Raw genomic sequence first — 19343 nt, forward strand, 5'->3', positions numbered from 1 at the left:
CGAGCGTTGGAAAATATGAATAAGCCAATATGAATAAGCTGACTTTATATCCAGCAAATCCCATAGAAGAAACTGGTTATCTACCCTTTTGCATTTTATAATGGCAGGTTGCGTAAAATGTATTACAAACTGACATCATAATCCCTGTGCGGATCCAGGCACTTGCAAGAATACTGTATGTTAGCAGATCTTTCATGTAATACCTATAACCAATTTTGCCCAGATCTGGCCCTGCCGTAAAACGGCAGTTATAGATTTAGATTGGAAGCAAGGACTGCTGTGAATTATTTGGTTTAACCCCTTCATGACTGTAGCCTTTTTTTTATTTTTTGCACCCATGTTATATTCGACATTTTAGGCCTGAAAATTACTTAAAACCCCCAAACATTATATCTTGTCTGAAAGCCAAGACCCTATAGAATAAAATGGTGGCAGCTGCAAATTTTTATGTTGCATGATATTAGCGCAACTCCTTATCAAACCCCCAAATGTAGTGAAAAATTTACTTAAATGCCCCAAAGCACCAATTTTTTTATATTATAATGTTGAGGTGACAACGAGCTAATAGATACCCAACAGGTAAAAAATTTGTGTGCGTCCGTGAAACGGCGACAAACTTTAGTACCCCCAAAAATCCATAGACGCTTTAAAAGCCCCTACAGGTCATCAATTTAGAGATACCCAAAAATACTGGCCCTAGAATTAGTGCTCTCACTCCGGCGTGCACAGCAATACCCAACATGTGTAGCGCGTTCGTCATTTTCGTAGGCGCACCCGACGCGTGTTTATTATTTTTAGATTGATTTTATGTAATGTTAATTTTAAAAACCTGTTATTTTTTTTGTTTTGCTTTACTTTAATTGCAATCACATGTGATAGCAGATGGTGGTGACGGGTACTCTTTAAGATGAAACTGGGGGGGGGTCCAAAAGACCCCCAGTGTCACCTTTACACTCCAAATAAGCTATTAAAGTGCAGATCGCACTTCAATAGCTTATAGCTGGGCTTCAGGAGCCCAGCACTGACAGCTATGGGACTGGAAGTGATGCAATTTGCATCGCTCCTGGTCCATAGAATGGGGAGGGACGAACGAACAGAGGTTCGTCCATTTTCTCCCCAGCTCCTCGCCAACACCAGAGAAGCAGGTCCCGGCACTGTAGGAGGTGCAACGGAGCTTAGGAAGCACGGCTGGGGTGTCGGGGGGGGGCCTTCAACGGGCTGTAGAAGTGATCTGGCATTAGCCAAGTCGCCAGAATCACTTCTATTGTAAAGCCGACAGTTGGCTTTACAAATTTAAACAGCCCCGATGCTAGCGACGTACGTCATTAGTCATGAAGGGGTTAATGTTCTGCATAAAACTTTAAAGAAAACATGTTATTGATATATGGATAGTTATACAATAAATAATAGTGAAAAGTGAAGAGTTTGGAGAAGGCAGCATAAGTGAATAATGTAGGACAACATAGCTGAATTGGAGAATTTTTCCCAAACCCGCTATTTTGGCCTAGATTGTTCATTTCTCCTGCCTTCTCTAAACTCATCACCCTTTTTGTTTAATAACCCTGTAAATCTGCCATACTCTGAATGGAAACCTTTCCTAAGAGCGGCATGGAGGTTCCATTGCTATATTCTATGTCTGTTTTCTGGCTATCATGTTTACCTTCTTCCTCCAATACTTTGTCTCTTTTACCCAGAACAAACATGTACAAAAGGGTGTCTGCCTTTACATATATGCATGCTTGTTCCAGGTCAGCAACACAAACCTTACTGAACCAAGTGGGTCATTGTACTAGCCAGAAAGCATCTTCAGAAGGAGATTGATAGTTGCAACTCAATGTTTCTCTCAGGAAAGGTTTGATTGACCTCTGAACAGCCGCTACAGGGACAGAATGTTGCTTAACATCTTTGTACTGTATCACATAAGGCATTGTCTTTGCAGGAGATTTGGCCCTAAGCTACACCAATTGGATGTTTGACCAGAAGGCACTCCAGGAATATATTCTCTTGTGCTGCCAATGCCCCAGCGGTGGTTTACTAGACAAACCCGGCAAGTAAGAACTGCTGTTTAGTTAATAGTTTACTTTCATAGCATTGTCGTGGATTCTTTTGATTACAGAATTTTTCTTATTTTATATCTGTAAAGATCAAGAGACTTCTATCATACCTGCTATTGTCTCAGTGGCCTGTCTATAGCTCAGCATTTTGGAAGTGGTGAGATGCTTCATGAAACGGTTGTGGGATCTCCAGAAAATACTTTGGTGAGTAGGAAGATATGTGACAACTGATGACCTCCATCAGTATAATGAAAGCTCTTAGAAGGATAGGTACATGGTCTGTCAGGGAAAACCCCCAATATCGTAATAGGGGATAGGTAGCCCTGGCTGTTGCTTGTTTGCCCCGGCAATACAATGCTGTTAGAATATTTGACCATTAGATTGTGTCCTCTAGGGGTGATCCAGATTGCTTTGTGTGAGCAATATGGTAGCTCCAATGGTAGATGACTTCCATGTGTGTAAACATTTTACATAACTTAGATACAATGTTCCCTAATTTTAAGGGTTGATAAAGAAAATCGTTTCTCTACATGAACTGCTTTACCACCACTGAGCCCATTTTGTGGTCACATATAGGGTAGTGTTCTCTCTATTAGCCTGTATGTACAGAGTTGGGGTAACATGCATAATCACCCATGGCAAGTAGTACAGTTTAAGAAATGTTAGAAACTTAAATGAGGGAAGAAGCAAAATATCCCATACGATGCAGTGTGCGGCGGACAGTGCGTTCAGAGATCATTTGAGAGGATCCCTGATTAAGATCTGCAGTAATTTGATGCACTGTTGCCTTTCTGTTGTCTTGTACTAGTCTTGCCACTCTCCGTTCTGCCCTAACATTGACTAGTCGCTGACGGCCATAATTCGCACGTTCAGACCCAGATTTTCGGCTGACAGTCCAGTCTTTAAACACTTTAACAACAGCTGTTCTTGAACATTTTAACGAATTCTGCTGTTTTGCTGATACTCGCTCCATGGCTCCGAGCGCCAACAATCATCCCACGTTCAAAGGCTGTTAAATCGCGTTGTTTCCCCATATCTTCAGAAACAAATCACTTCTACTGTGGTGGTAAACAACCTGCTTCCCTATTTATAATGGTCTGGCCCGCTAGCAACTTCAGTGCGAAATTCTAGCTAATTTCCCTACAAATGTCAGGTGGTCATATTAATCTGGCCACTCAGTGTATATGATTGGGGTTAGATGCACTTTAATTTAGGCAGTCCATAGGTGAATGTTATGGGTTTTGCACTAAACCCAATCAATCCCTTTTCAGTGAAAAGATTCCCAGCTGTTTGTTATGAGTTAGTATACTTTGCTCATTGTCTTAGCTACTGAACACATTTATTTAATATCAGGCAGGGGCTCATGATGGGAAGATAATCTCTATGATGGTCCACCAAGCAAACACTGACTTTAGGTTGTTTTTATAGCAGTTACTGTATATTACAATAGAACTAGGAGTTGGGTTTATTGCTTGCTTGCTTGTGTGTGTAGATTATCTCTGTACCATTTTAAATCTGCAAATACTAAACTATGTACAAGTATATTCATGTATATTTTTATTTTCCTCTTTGACAGAAGCCTACACATCCTGTATATAATATTGGACCAGATAAGGTGGCTCATGCCATCATGTATTTTATGCAGAAAGAGATTCCAAACTTAAATTCCAAAAATAATGCAATTTAGGAGGAGCACAAGCTGACCCCGTACTTACTCTGGTGTAGGACGCTGATACGCTACAAGATCTAACCGGGAGGAAGCCATCTTGAACACGCTGCACAGTGTCTTTCTGAGTTCCCAGGACTGAATTGTGTTTTTGGAAGACTTAAAGGTCTTTTTAATGTAAATCCACACATTAACCCAAGAGACCTTTTCTATTAGTACATATTAAACTTTAGCAATTCTGAAATGTAGGTTTTGCAGGATTTAAATATTTTCCGAACAGGTTGGCTTATTAAGGGGCAAGTTTGTTTCTTGCCTGCAGGGACCTGATTCCAGCTCCCCCCCATTCTAATACGGTTGCTATAGTAACCAGTAGAGATGCACCGATACCGGTTTTTCAGTATTGAGTATGAGTACCGATACTTTTTTTTTTTTTTCGGTAATTGCCGATACCAGAAGTGCAATTTAGGAAGCCAGGCGGTGTGTAATGACTCCCCACCTGGCTTCCCGATTAGCCGGAAACCCGGGTGGCGTGTAACGATTTGTAACCCAGCTTCCCGATTAGCAGGGAAGCCGCCTCAATACTCCCTCGTAATAACTTGTTGCCCGGCTTCCTGATTGGTCGAGAATCTTGCCAATCAGGAAGCTGTGCAGCAAGTCCTTGCCCGGCTTCCTGATTGACCGGGAAGCTGGCTCCATGCCCCCTTGTCACCAGGTAATGTGGGAGCATGAAGCTGGCTTTCTGGCCAATCGGAAAGCCGGAGGCGGGTAATGACTCACCATCCGGCTTCCTGATTGACCAGCTTCCCAACCAATGAGGAAGCTAGGCAGCTTCCTGATTGGCCTGGAGTCACCTCCATGCTCCCTCGTTACCAAGTGATGAAGCTGGCTTCCCGGTCAATCAGGAAGCCGGGTAGCATGTAATGACTCGCCCCCTAGCTTCCTGATACCGGAAGGTCAAGTAGCGGCCTAGGCATCGGAGCATTTGGGTGAGTACTAGTATCGGTGCATCCCTACTAACAAGACTCAATTGAGTTATATTAGTCAGTAAACCAAATATGATATTTTGAATGATGATCATAGTAAAGCTGAAAATGTACATATTACCTTATGTCTTCATATTTACTGTATGTAGCTGTGCTACCTGCAGCATTTTGATGTCTTTATGGTGCTTGCTACGAATGAATGGATTTGCTATGTGAAGGTCTTGTGTACAAGGAAGTATGCATGAATGGCCAAACTGTAATGTAACCCTGACTGGACTGAAGCACTGTGATCAGAAAACCTATAAGGTGCACTTATACTTTTTTTAAAAAACAAACACTTTTATGCCTTTTAAAGGCAAGTGTTTGTTGGAATGGGCCTTCAAGCAAGAAACCTAGTTAAGCTAATCTCACTGAAAAGCAAAATAGGATGATTTCCTTTTTAAATGATCGGTAAACCTAAAGTACATGTTGCCTTTCATAACACTGGAAGCTGATGTAATAATGGATTTGCTCTGAAGACCTGTATTTTTACTGTAGACATAGAACTGTATGTACGGGGGGTGATGTCAGACAAATTAGGGTCCCTGACCCTGTTCCACCACCCTAGGGAAGAGCTGTCCTTCCCACTGGCATATATTACACAACTCTGCCTAGAGCCTATAATGGTTGACTGCCTAAATTATTTTATTATTTATAAACCGTTTTCTTCACTTTCTATGGGGGCAACATGTATTTTACGTTCCGCGACCCCTTTGTTCATATGTATTTTGCACAAAAAGAAATTAAATTTGTATTTAATCATTGCATTACGTCTTGTCTTCTGTATGGTATTGAGTTTCACCTTGACTATAACAAAAAATATGGCACTCCATTTTTTTGATCCTAAACATGTACAAAATATTTAATACTGCATGGGGAAGGATGTGTGTAACCTGTTGTTATTTTGTACAATACTCAACCTGCAAACAATGGTAATACCTAGTGGAGCTTGGAGCATATCTACAGTCATATTTAGGTGTTTTTTTTTCTTCAAGATTTAGTTCTTTCACCTAAACTTGGTCCAGCCACAGTGTTTTCAGGCAGGTTGGTTAGAGCCAGGCAATGAGTGGCTCTACCTAGATAGTAGGCATTCTGAAGCTGCTCTTTTCTCTAAGATCACCCATTGCTCTAATTTTTTTTTCTTCCAGTTGATTTGCTTTGTTATAACAAACTGCCTATAAAATTCATGTTAGACAGCCAAGCTTTGGATTTCAAGAATAGGTCAGCCTTAAAATGTTGTGTGTATGGGGATGGTGTTAACGTGACTACCCAGCTCCAGGTGGAAGATTAGATGTTGGGACATGCGTGAAGTTTCTGCCAAAGAAGGCTTAGAGCAAACAGCGGTATCCATCTCCGTTTGTATTTAGGCAAGTTGCTTTATACTGTGCAGAACACAATGGGGGGGAATTTATCAAAACTGGAGCAGACAAAATCTGGAGCAGCTGTGCGTGGCAACCAATCAGCATCTCTTTAGTTTGTTCAGTTAAGATTTGAAAATGAAAGAGAGAAGCTGATTGGTTGCCATGCACAGGTTCACCAGATTTTGTCTGCTCCAGTTTTGATAAATTCCCCTCCAATGTGATGTGTGCAGTCTTATATTAACTTTGACATGATTCAGGAATACAAGTACCTATAGTATCTCTTCCCCGGTGTGGATATGTATGCCCTGTGATGTATGCCACAGGAGTGTCACAAAAAGAGCCGTCATACAAACAAATCTCATCAGAACATTTGATTTGTCATTCAAAATGTTGTTTGATTTTGGAAAATCAGGTTTCTCGAACGAAAACCACATTCATTGTTGGAGTTTCGTTTTCCATCGAACAGGTCCACCCTACAAGTAAATTTGATTGTCCATTTAACCATAAGAACTATTAGAAAATTGAATGAATGTTTCGAAAATATTTTCACATTATATTCTGCCTGCTCTACTTTAAGAAAAACAGCTTTATTAGATGGTAAAAACTATATTTCAAATTGGAGCTACAAATGAGCCTGCAGATGCAGGTATTGTTTTGTGTAGTACTTAGACAATTTAATAACTGCAATATATAAAACTTCTTTTAGGAGTGTTGCTGTGTGGCATTGTGGCAATTTTTTTCCCCCCTTTGCCCCAAGTATTTTATATGCGCATTATACAAAAAGGGCTATTCTGTGAAAAACCTTCTGCCATGAATGCGGAACAGTACAAACCCCTGCCGCCCCCCCTGCGGGGAGACATAAAAATGTATTAGTGAGTGCAGTGAAAGGGTGCAAGTAATGGAAGACACATACTGCCTGGTCAGCTCAGCTCTGGTTTCCATACCTTGAGTCACTAAGCAAGAACAAGCATGTAGCATGTGAAATCAGGGCTTGTTATATTTATAGTTTTTCTGGGTACAACACTTCAATGCACTAAAGTCAGAAAAAAAAGCACCACAGGTAACTAGCATTTTTCCCCCCCTTTTGATAAGACATTTCCTGCTGTCTGTGTGCCCCTTGGAGATTGTATCTCAGGGTGACAACTAGACTAGAAATGTAGTAAATAGAGAACCCTGGACTGGACCTCTAACCCTTTCACCAATTTACCAGTGGTTATCCAACTGAGGTTTACCTTCCTTTTCTACCCTTCAGGCACCAGAAATGATTGCACATATCTTCAGTGGAAACAAAAATTGCAAAAACTGATGGACTGTGTGAGAGAAGGGTTAAATTTCTAACAGTAAAGTAAAAAAAAGTTTGTCTGGTTGAGTGCTTGAAAACACGATTCTAAATTGGGTATTGCATATCTGAAATACATTTGCAGGATGTGTTGAACATAAGTTAAATGTTTCACTGTCAGCGAGGACATTATTGTTCTAAATGTTACAGACTTAACAATTCTTGCCAAAATATGACACACATTTATACTGGCTAAGTTGTTTATTTTTCCTTTCTATAGGAATGTATACAAAAAAAATGAAACTCTTCTGTGTCTTGTACATAAAGAGAAATCCAGCAGCAAAGGTGATTAAAGCATACCAGTAGGAAATATCTGAACAGTGCCAGCAAATTCGGTCTTGAGTGCAGTACAGTACAGTACTTTTCTGTGCCAGAGATTAGCCGAGATGTGCTGGTCCCTTAATGGCTGGAGGGCATCAGTCACCAAGTAATGACACAGGTCCTCCAGGTTGGGAAAAGTTACAGTAATAACATTCTTCAAAGGCAGGAGAAAACTAGAAGAGGATCTTGTAGTAATCATCTTGAAAACTATATAGCACAAGCACCGGCACCCTGTAGAAACACAATGCAAAAAAAAAATTAACATATGTGTTAGCTGCTTAAATGACAAGCCATGCTGGCCAATGACGCCTCACCACTGCCAGCATTATGATACTACACAGCTTCCAGGAACCATTGCCCCAACTGGCATGGGTGGTAGGAGGTTCCCCTCTAAGTGTATTGACGTCCAAAAGGGGTGGGTATTGTGAGTTATTTCAACTTTACTTTTTGTGCGAAAAGGTAAACCAGACCAATAAATGGTATGTCTGGATATATAGTAAGAAACATGTATGTATTGTGGAAAGGTACTAAATATTTCCACATGTTTTGCATCTTTAAACCACTACAAGCATATGAAAAATGACCTGTTGATCTGCCAGGAAATCCAGTAAACCCAATCATCATGTTTAATCTGACAATCCATTGCCTTTGCTGAAATGAAATCCTAAGCAGTGTTGGCAGCCCTGGTGGAGTTCCTTCTGGATTGCAGCACCCTTTCCCCTATGTTTAGGTAATCTATAATCCAGGGAGAACGCAGGCAGGGCTGAAATACTGCTTTGAGCTACAACTTTTCCCCTGCTGCACTGAAATCCAAACAGGAAGTTGGCCCAGAGCCCATCATATTACCATTTCCCCCAATTAGCCTTGGTCAGCTGTGTTTGCAGGTAGGTCCTATACATTGGATGGCAGCCTGTGGCTGAATCTTGCCGACATCATACAGCCATTTTCCCTGTTCTACTTTGAAAAGCAGAGGTAGCTATGTGCAACTGATAAACAATGTCTGCTGGAGTGATGTAAGGGGCTTTATGGAGTTTGGATAGTGAAATCTGCTTACTGACATTATTCCAACCACACATCCTTCCCAAAGCAATATTTATCTGAATGAAGTATAAAATTGATGGCACAATTGATTTCTGTAGGAAACTGGCAAGCTGTGGTCTATTTCTGGGTACTTTCTATGAGTTGTAAGTACAGTATATACTGGGGAATGCATGTATAAAAAAAAAAAAAAGTCACATCAGAAACTGTTGGAGCAGATTTACATCTGTGGTAAAAATAGCAACCTAAAGCCCCCATATAAACACTATCTGTTTTGGGGAAGGCACCTTATAAACTATGTTGTAGTGCTTTGAAGCCCATTCAAAATGTAAGATGCACTGCTGGATAAGTAAATATTTTCTATATACAAGAGACATGTTAAATCTCAGCATGCTTTGTGATTTTGCTTTTTTTCCAGATTCATGTAGAAATCCAGTGTGAAACAGACTCTACGCCGGCGCTTCCTGTCGAGCTTGTCACTGCTGCTCTCTTACTTTGTGCAGGGTGGCCAGTCTTGTATCCATCCGCTCCTGTAGCTTTCTATAGACACCCCAGTACTGGGTGCTGTCTGCTGCACCCATAGTTTGAGCAGTGTATGGTTAGACTTCATTATTTGTGAATGCAAAATAAATTCAGATAGTTTATCGAGTGTCAGTGCAGTTTTACCTCTTTTCTATTTTGATTGTGTAAATCTCATCAAATATCTGCTTCAGATATCTTTGTTTTGGCAGTCTAGCCATGAGCCGCTTCATAGATGCATGGAAAATATGTTCATCGCCACACTACAAAGGAAACGGATGCAAAGATTACTGTCTGCAAAGATGTCTATACATGAGCAGATTATTTTGCTACAACATGGACCAACATTGCCTTTTTTTTTTGCATCCGAGTGCTGCATTTTAGCTTACAGCACTGAAAACAAAATGACAATGGGAGCACAAATATTTCTGACCTACTGTATATCTTGCCCCTTTAACACTAAACACCCCTTTCCCCTTATCAGGTGTTAAATGGGAAGCCAACAAAGAAAATTATGTATGGGTAATTCCACTGTTGCTTAAACATCTGGTATTGCGTGTGTATGTGTGACACGCACACGCGATCAGTAGCAGAACAGACCTGACGAGGAACTCCGTTCTTGGAATTTCCCATCAGACTCTGCTCAACCACAGTATAAAAGGTGCCCATATACTGTACGATTATCGTACAGTATATGGGCAGTATAAATCCCGCAATCGTACGATAATCGCAGTGTATGGAAGGCGTGCGACTGTTTCTACTGTACGATCGCACGACTTCCGTCGAACAAGCAGGCTGGAAAACCCGCCGAGAATTGTTAGTGGCGCGCTTGTTCGACAACTGCCAAACGGGCCGGTGTGCGCACACTGCCCGTTCAGGATTGCAGTCATCGGAAGCCCGCCCCTCAGCAGGGCGGGCTTGCGATGATCGCAAGTACGATCTGCCTGTCCAAGATGGGCAGATCGTACGTTTTTTAAATTACTTTACAACCCTCGCAAGACAAAAGTCTTGCGAGGGTTGTACAGTGTATGGCCACCTTTAGTCTTCCACTGCACCTGCTTCTGTGTCAGGTGGGAGTTCAGTAATGCTCAGGATTACTGAGCTGCACTGAGGACAGAGTGTCCAGCATGGACACTCCAAACCTCACTGTGCCTGTGCACCGCAAATGCTGGTGCTTGCGCCAGATTCATGTACCCGTTTGCAAAAGTGCACTGATGGACTCCTTGTGCTTCTTTTACTTCCATCAGTCTGAGCTCAGATGTAAAGAGAATGCAGGAGGGTGATACAAAGTCAAATTCAGGTAATTGTGCTGCTTCTTTAAAAAAAAAATACACTTAATGATGTTTTATTAAATATAAAGCCTCGATAATTTGTGTCTTTAATACCCGTCTGGAGTCTAGCTTTAAACCCATGTCTGTCAATACAGCTTTTTTGAAGGAGCTTTTTTTCCCTACTACTCACCTCGAGTGATAGCAAACTTTGTATTGTTTCCTTTGGTAGATCAACCTAAAATATAAAAAAAGGTCAGTTAACTTCATAGATCTGTTTTTGTTTTCTTTTTAGAAAGCCAATAACTCACTACAACTAAGGATGCACCGATACCATTTTTTCCAAACTGAGTACCAATACTTTTTTCTGTAGTGTCATGTGACAGTTTTTCTAAAGCAATACATACTAATGATTTTAGGACAGTGGTGAAGTGCCAGGGCTCGGTCCCAGCTATAAACACCCCTGGTAGATCTTCCACTGACTTCAAGGACTACAAATCTCAGCAATACATTATACAGCAATGCAAAAATAATAGCATCAGTTATATAGGACTACAAATCCAAGCAATACATTATACAGCACAATACCATCAGCTATTGAGGACTACAAATCCCTGCAATACGTTATATGGAAACTGGCTATAGAGGACTACTAATTCCAGCAATGCAGAATACCACCAGTTAGAGAGGACTACAAATCTCTGCCATACATAATACAGCAATGCCGTAGGGCAACCGGCTGTAGAGGACTACTAATCCCAGCAATGCACCTAAATCAATGCAGAATAATATGAAGCTACATACTCTGATGCTTTGGGGTGATAGTCTGATGTCTCCAGCGGAGGATCTCAAGAGGGCTGTGCAGGGTCTTGGGAGACTTTGTGGGGTAGGGTTCAACCGATCTCTTCAACTGAGCCTCTGTGCCCCTCCCCATTCATCTTCCGGCAGCAGGATTCCACAGCTGAACAGCAGGCAGTGGGCAATGCAATAGCCAGCCTACTATTGGCTATTTTGAATTGCAGGCTGGCTATTGCACCCGCCAACTGCCTGCTCTCAATCAGCAGAGAAGGACTTGAAGGATATTTAAAATAGACAATAGCAGGCTGGCTATTGCTTCCCCTGCTATGTTTTATTTTATTCTGGATAGCGGTCGCTCAATGGCTACCAACTCTGTTCCTACTTAGATTTTCTGACCGGCTCCTTCGATCATCTGATCAAGGGATGCCGACCAGACAGCGGCATCCACTGTGCGTATTTCACTGCGTGAAACTCACAGTAAGTAATATCGGTACATTCAACCGATACTGTAAGAAAATTTGGGAATATTGGCCCAGATTATCGGTAGATCCGAAATCAGTCGACCCCTAGTGTGGGATCTCAGATGGGCTGTGCGAGGTCTCAGGTGGCTGTGCAAAGTCTCATGGGCGAGTGTGGGTGGTGTGGTTTCAAGGAGGAGAAGATGTATGGGCTGGCGCTGTAAACAGGCGCTGCGGTTTACAGGAAGGCTGCTGGGGACCTCGGCAACCTTTTCTGCGAACAGCGGCACCGGTTTACAGCACCAGCTTCAGTGTAAAAAATTAAAGCACCTGTATTGCCACTTCGTATCAAGGCATTTTCATGAGTACTCGTGAAAACGCCCGTTATTGGTGCATCCCTAGTTACAACATGAAGCCCCTTTACCAATATGCCAGCGGTGACTGCTAATACTACATTACACAAACCAATGCAGGAATAAACAGTAGAGAAAAACTGCAGCAGAGGCAGACACGGTTCTCCTACAAGAAACTCCATACAGAACTATTTTCACAGTACAGAGATTTTAATGCATTAGTTCAGCAACATTCAGGATTTTGGCAAAGCCAGGGCAATATCCATGGCTTACTAATGGCATCTCCTTAGGTTTATTCCTTCATACTCCTCCAGACATACCAATAAACTGTCAGTCTCCTGCACCCGATATGACTCTTTAACCCTTTTGCTGCCAAGCCCTCTGGAACATTTTGCACCTCAGCTGGCCACACCATTTTTGCAATTTTTCCCATTGATTTGATTTTCAAATGCTGCGCTGCTAGCGTTTGTAAAAGACCCCCCAAACCATATATTTTCTGAATGCACAGGCCGGGTAAAATAAAAAGATGGTGCTACTAAATTTGTAGGCCCTGCGATAATTGCGCAAATGTTTCTCAAATTAATATTAAAATCGATAAAATACACAATTCAATAGATAAAAACACACTAAATCGGTATCAGTGCACAAAAAAAATATTTTCTGACCAAATCTAAATCTACATTTATTGAGTTAATAAATAACAAATATTTTGACATTTTAAATTGCGCCTTTTTGCAAAAAGGTAACAAGCGGGGGAGAGCAGCGAGGAACCATGGAGTCACAGATCCCTGCCTGGATCGGCTCCAAGCAGGGATCAGAAGCTGAACATGCCGGCGGCCATCGGCAGCAGTGCCGGCGGGGATGGGGGCAGGCCCGGATTCCCCACAAGGCCACCGAGGCCCGGCCTCGGGGCGGCAGCGGTGTCCTTGTGGGGAAGTTGCCCTCTCTACATTCCGTCCTGCTTTGTACAAGCAGGACTAAATGTAGAGTGAGGCAGCCGATTTTTCATTTACATGTAAAATCGGCGATGTCGCGGAGATCACATGTAAACAGTGTGCAGCCGGCCGGTCCGTCCTCCCCTCCCTCCCCCCTGCACTTACCTCTCTCCTCTGATTCCGTCCTCTGCCGCCGAGTCTCTCACTGCAGTGAGCAGAGCGGCAGGGTTAAAAGTAACCCGGCCGCTCCGTGTAGACTGTAGACAGTGAGGGGAGAGCTTTGCTCTTCCTCTCTCACCTGTCACAGGAGTTCCAGCACAGTGCTGTGCTAGAACTCCTGTATTGGAGGTGACAGGGTCAATAAAGAGAACCTGTCACCTCCAATTGCTATCACACAGGGGATTGTTTTCTCCTGTGTGATAGCAATAAAGTTAGGTGGGGAGTTTGTCTGGTTGAGTGCTTGAAAACACGATTCTAAATTGGGTATTGCATATCTGAAATACATTTGCAGGATGTGTTGAACATAAGTTAAATGTTTCACTGTCAGCGAGGACATTATTGTTCTAAATGTTACAGACTTAACAATTCTTGCCAAAATATGACACACATTTATACTGGCTAAGTTGTTTATTTTTCCTTTCTATAGGAATGTATACAAAAAAAATGAAACTCTTCTGTGTCTTGTACATAAAGAGAAATCCAGCAGCAAAGGTGATTAAAGCATACCAGTAGGAAATATCTGAACAGTGCCAGCAAATTCGGTCTTGAGTGCAGTACAGTACAGTACTTTTCTGTGCCAGAGATTAGCCGAGATGTGCTGGTCCCTTAATGGCTGGAGGGCATCAGTCACCAAGTAATGACACAGGTCCTCCAGGTTGGGAAAAGTTACAGTAATAACATTCTTCAAAGGCAGGAGAAAACTAGAAGAGGATCTTGTAGTAATCATCTTGAAAACTATATAGCACAAGCACCGGCACCCTGTAGAAACACAATGCAAAAAAAAAATTAACATATGTGTTAGCTGCTTAAATGACAAGCCATGCTGGCCAATGACGCCTCACCACTGCCAGCATTATGATACTACACAGCTTCCAGGAACCATTGCCCCAACTGGCATGGGTGGTAGGAGGTTCCCCTCTAAGTGTATTGACGTCCAAAAGGGGTGGGTATTGTGAGTTATTTCAACTTTACTTTTTGTGCGAAAAGGTAAACCAGACCAATAAATGGTATGTCTGGATATATAGTAAGAAACATGTATGTATTGTGGAAAGGTACTAAATATTTCCACATGTTTTGCATCTTTAAACCACTACAAGCATATGAAAAATGACCTGTTGATCTGCCAGGAAATCCAGTAAACCCAATCATCATGTTTAATCTGACAATCCATTGCCTTTGCTGAAATGAAATCCTAAGCAGTGTTGGCAGCCCTGGTGGAGTTCCTTCTGGATTGCAGCACCCTTTCCCCTATGTTTAGGTAATCTATAATCCAGGGAGAACGCAGGCAGGGCTGAAATACTGCTTTGAGCTACAACTTTTCCCCTGCTGCACTGAAATCCAAACAGGAAGTTGGCCCAGAGCCCATCATATTACCATTTCCCCCAATTAGCCTTGGTCAGCTGTGTTTGCAGGTAGGTCCTATACATTGGATGGCAGCCTGTGGCTGAATCTTGCCGACATCATACAGCCATTTTCCCTGTTCTACTTTGAAAAGCAGAGGTAGCTATGTGCAACTGATAAACAATGTCTGCTGGAGTGATGTAAGGGGCTTTATGGAGTTTGGATAGTGAAATCTGCTTACTGACATTATTCCAACCACACATCCTTCCCAAAGCAATATTTATCTGAATGAAGTATAAAATTGATGGCACAATTGATTTCTGTAGGAAACTGGCAAGCTGTGGTCTATTTCTGGGTACTTTCTATGAGTTGTAAGTACAGTATATACTGGGGAATGCATGTATAAAAAAAAAAAAAAGTCACATCAGAAACTGTTGGAGCAGATTTACATCTGTGGTAAAAATAGCAACCTAAAGCCCCCATATAAACACTATCTGTTTTGGGGAAGGCACCTTATAAACTATGTTGTAGTGCTTTGAAGCCCATTCAAAATGTAAGATGCACTGCTGGATAAGTAAATATTTTCTATATACAAGAGACATGTTAAATCTCAGCATGCTTTGTGATTTTGCTTTTTTTCCAGATTCATGTAGAAATCCAGTGTGAAACAGACTCTACGCCGGCGCTTCCTGTCGAGCTTGTCACTGCTGCTCTCTTACTTTGTGCAGGGTGGCCAGTCTTGTATCCATCCGCTCCTGTAGCTTTCTATAGACACCCCAGTACTGGGTGCTGTCTGCTGCACCCATAGTTTGAGCAGTGTATGGTTAGACTTCATTATTTGTGAATGCAAAATAAATTCAGATAGTTTATCGAGTGTCAGTGCAGTTTTACCTCTTTTCTATTTTGATTGTGTAAATCTCATCAAATATCTGCTTCAGATATCTTTGTTTTGGCAGTCTAGCCATGAGCCGCTTCATAGATGCATGGAAAATATGTTCATCGCCACACTACAAAGGAAACGGATGCAAAGATTACTGTCTGCAAAGATGTCTATACATGAGCAGATTATTTTGCTACAACATGGACCAACATTGCCTTTTTTTTTTGCATCCGAGTGCTGCATTTTAGCTTACAGCACTGAAAACAAAATGACAATGGGAGCACAAATATTTCTGACCTACTGTATATCTTGCCCCTTTAACACTAAACACCCCTTTCCCCTTATCAGGTGTTAAATGGGAAGCCAACAAAGAAAATTATGTATGGGTAATTCCACTGTTGCTTAAACATCTGGTATTGCGTGTGTATGTGTGACACGCACACGCGATCAGTAGCAGAACAGACCTGACGAGGAACTCCGTTCTTGGAATTTCCCATCAGACTCTGCTCAACCACAGTATAAAAGGTGCCCATATACTGTACGATTATCGTACAGTATATGGGCAGTATAAATCCCGCAATCGTACGATAATCGCAGTGTATGGAAGGCGTGCGACTGTTTCTACTGTACGATCGCACGACTTCCGTCGAACAAGCAGGCTGGAAAACCCGCCGAGAATTGTTAGTGGCGCGCTTGTTCGACAACTGCCAAACGGGCCGGTGTGCGCACACTGCCCGTTCAGGATTGCAGTCATCGGAAGCCCGCCCCTCAGCAGGGCGGGCTTGCGATGATCGCAAGTACGATCTGCCTGTCCAAGATGGGCAGATCGTACGTTTTTTAAATTACTTTACAACCCTCGCAAGACAAAAGTCTTGCGAGGGTTGTACAGTGTATGGCCACCTTTAGTCTTCCACTGCACCTGCTTCTGTGTCAGGTGGGAGTTCAGTAATGCTCAGGATTACTGAGCTGCACTGAGGACAGAGTGTCCAGCATGGACACTCCAAACCTCACTGTGCCTGTGCACCGCAAATGCTGGTGCTTGCGCCAGATTCATGTACCCGTTTGCAAAAGTGCACTGATGGACTCCTTGTGCTTCTTTTACTTCCATCAGTCTGAGCTCAGATGTAAAGAGAATGCAGGAGGGTGATACAAAGTCAAATTCAGGTAATTGTGCTGCTTCTTTAAAAAAAAAATACACTTAATGATGTTTTATTAAATATAAAGCCTCGATAATTTGTGTCTTTAATACCCGTCTGGAGTCTAGCTTTAAACCCATGTCTGTCAATACAGCTTTTTTGAAGGAGCTTTTTTTCCCTACTACTCACCTCGAGTGATAGCAAACTTTGTATTGTTTCCTTTGGTAGATCAACCTAAAATATAAAAAAAGGTCAGTTAACTTCATAGATCTGTTTTTGTTTTCTTTTTAGAAAGCCAATAACTCACTACAACTAAGGATGCACCGATACCATTTTTTCCAAACTGAGTACCAATACTTTTTTCTGTAGTGTCATGTGACAGTTTTTCTAAAGCAATACATACTAATGATTTTAGGACAGTGGTGAAGTGCCAGGGCTCGGTCCCAGCTATAAACACCCCTGGTAGATCTTCCACTGACTTCAAGGACTACAAATCTCAGCAATACATTATACAGCAATGCAAAAATAATAGCATCAGTTATATAGGACTACAAATCCAAGCAATACATTATACAGCACAATACCATCAGCTATTGAGGACTACAAATCCCTGCAATACGTTATATGGAAACTGGCTATAGAGGACTACTAATTCCAGCAATGCAGAATACCACCAGTTAGAGAGGACTACAAATCTCTGCCATACATAATACAGCAATGCCGTAGGGCAACCGGCTGTAGAGGACTACTAATCCCAGCAATGCACCTAAATCAATGCAGAATAATATGAAGCTACATACTCTGATGCTTTGGGGTGATAGTCTGATGTCTCCAGCGGAGGATCTCAAGAGGGCTGTGCAGGGTCTTGGGAGACTTTGTGGGGTAGGGTTCAACCGATCTCTTCAACTGAGCCTCTGTGCCCCTCCCCATTCATCTTCCGGCAGCAGGATTCCACAGCTGAACAGCAGGCAGTGGGCAATGCAATAGCCAGCCTACTATTGGCTATTTTGAATTGCAGGCTGGCTATTGCACCCGCCAACTGCCTGCTCTCAATCAGCAGAGAAGGACTTGAAGGATATTTAAAATAGACAATAGCAGGCTGGCTATTGCTTCCCCTGCTATGTTTTATTTTATTCTGGATAGCGGTCGCTCAATGGCTACCAACTCTGTTCCTACTTAGATTTTCTGACCGGCTCCTTCGATCATCTGATCAAGGGATGCCGACCAGACAGCGGCATCCACTGTGCGTATTTCACTGCGTGAAACTCACAGTAAGTAATATCGGTACATTCAACCGATACTGTAAGAAAATTTGGGAATATTGGCCCAGATTATCGGTAGATCCGAAATCAGTCGACCCCTAGTGTGGGATCTCAGATGGGCTGTGCGAGGTCTCAGGTGGCTGTGCAAAGTCTCATGGGCGAGTGTGGGTGGTGTGGTTTCAAGGAGGAGAAGATGTATGGGCTGGCGCTGTAAACAGGCGCTGCGGTTTACAGGAAGGCTGCTGGGGACCTCGGCAACCTTTTCTGCGAACAGCGGCACCGGTTTACAGCACCAGCTTCAGTGTAAAAAATTAAAGCACCTGTATTGCCACTTCGTATCAAGGCATTTTCATGAGTACTCGTGAAAACGCCCGTTATTGGTGCATCCCTAGTTACAACATGAAGCCCCTTTACCAATATGCCAGCGGTGACTGCTAATACTACATTACACAAACCAATGCAGGAATAAACAGTAGAGAAAAACTGCAGCAGAGGCAGACACGGTTCTCCTACAAGAAACTCCATACAGAACTATTTTCACAGTACAGAGATTTTAATGCATTAGTTCAGCAACATTCAGGATTTTGGCAAAGCCAGGGCAATATCCATGGCTTACTAATGGCATCTCCTTAGGTTTATTCCTTCATACTCCTCCAGACATACCAATAAACTGTCAGTCTCCTGCACCCGATATGACTCTTTAACCCTTTTGCTGCCAAGCCCTCTGGAACATTTTGCACCTCAGCTGGCCACACCATTTTTGCAATTTTTCCCATTGATTTGATTTTCAAATGCTGCGCTGCTAGCGTTTGTAAAAGACCCCCCAAACCATATATTTTCTGAATGCACAGGCCGGGTAAAATAAAAAGATGGTGCTACTAAATTTGTAGGCCCTGCGATAATTGCGCAAATGTTTCTCAAATTAATATTAAAATCGATAAAATACACAATTCAATAGATAAAAACACACTAAATCGGTATCAGTGCACAAAAAAAATATTTTCTGACCAAATCTAAATCTACATTTATTGAGTTAATAAATAACAAATATTTTGACATTTTAAATTGCGCCTTTTTGCAAAAAGGTAACAAGCGGGGGAGAGCAGCGAGGAACCATGGAGTCACAGATCCCTGCCTGGATCGGCTCCAAGCAGGGATCAGAAGCTGAACATGCCGGCGGCCATCGGCAGCAGTGCCGGCGGGGATGGGGGCAGGCCCGGATTCCCCACAAGGCCACCGAGGCCCGGCCTCGGGGCGGCAGCGGTGTCCTTGTGGGGAAGTTGCCCTCTCTACATTCCGTCCTGCTTTGTACAAGCAGGACTGAATGTAGAGTGAGGCAGACGATTTTTCATTTACATGTGAAATCGGCGATG

The 19343-nt window shown here is 42.4% G+C and overlaps 2 protein-coding genes and 1 long non-coding RNA gene across 3 annotated transcripts in view; 1 reads left to right on the forward strand and 2 right to left on the reverse strand.

Moving 5' to 3' along the window:
- The window catches only part of LOC108796770 (protein farnesyltransferase subunit beta-like), a 76134-nt gene extending 72327 nt beyond the window's left edge, over nucleotides 1-3807 (forward strand). Inside the window, exons 10-12 of the mRNA XM_018568293.1 lie at nucleotides 1940-2051; nucleotides 2144-2258; nucleotides 3631-3807. Of these exons, the coding sequence (XP_018423795.1) occupies nucleotides 1940-2051; nucleotides 2144-2258; nucleotides 3631-3741 (338 nt within the window). The 3' untranslated portion in view covers nucleotides 3742-3807. The remainder of the gene's footprint in view (nucleotides 1-1939; nucleotides 2052-2143; nucleotides 2259-3630) is intronic.
- Nucleotides 3808-7881: 4074 nt separating this feature from the next.
- Nucleotides 7882-10810, reverse strand: LOC108796774. Its single transcript, XR_001941831.1, has 3 exons — nucleotides 10782-10810; nucleotides 9468-9583; nucleotides 7882-7994 (listed from the first exon to the last, which is right to left on the reverse strand). It is a non-coding gene; the product is annotated as an uncharacterized LOC108796774 (long non-coding RNA).
- Nucleotides 10811-13997: 3187 nt separating this feature from the next.
- Nucleotides 13998-19343, reverse strand: part of EIF2AK4 (eukaryotic translation initiation factor 2 alpha kinase 4) — a 141452-nt gene continuing 136106 nt past the window's right edge. Inside the window, exons 38-40 of the mRNA XM_018568292.1 lie at nucleotides 16898-16942; nucleotides 15584-15699; nucleotides 13998-14110 (exon numbers count right to left, since the gene is read on the reverse strand). Coding sequence (XP_018423794.1) covers nucleotides 14053-14110; nucleotides 15584-15699; nucleotides 16898-16942 — 219 coding nt within the window. The 3' untranslated portion in view covers nucleotides 13998-14052. The remainder of the gene's footprint in view (nucleotides 14111-15583; nucleotides 15700-16897; nucleotides 16943-19343) is intronic.

Source organism: Nanorana parkeri, unplaced genomic scaffold, assembly GCF_000935625.1.
Source record: "Nanorana parkeri isolate BGI_ZX_2015 unplaced genomic scaffold, ASM93562v1 scaffold1168, whole genome shotgun sequence".
In the NCBI taxonomy this organism is placed as follows: domain Eukaryota; kingdom Metazoa; phylum Chordata; class Amphibia; order Anura; family Dicroglossidae; genus Nanorana; species Nanorana parkeri.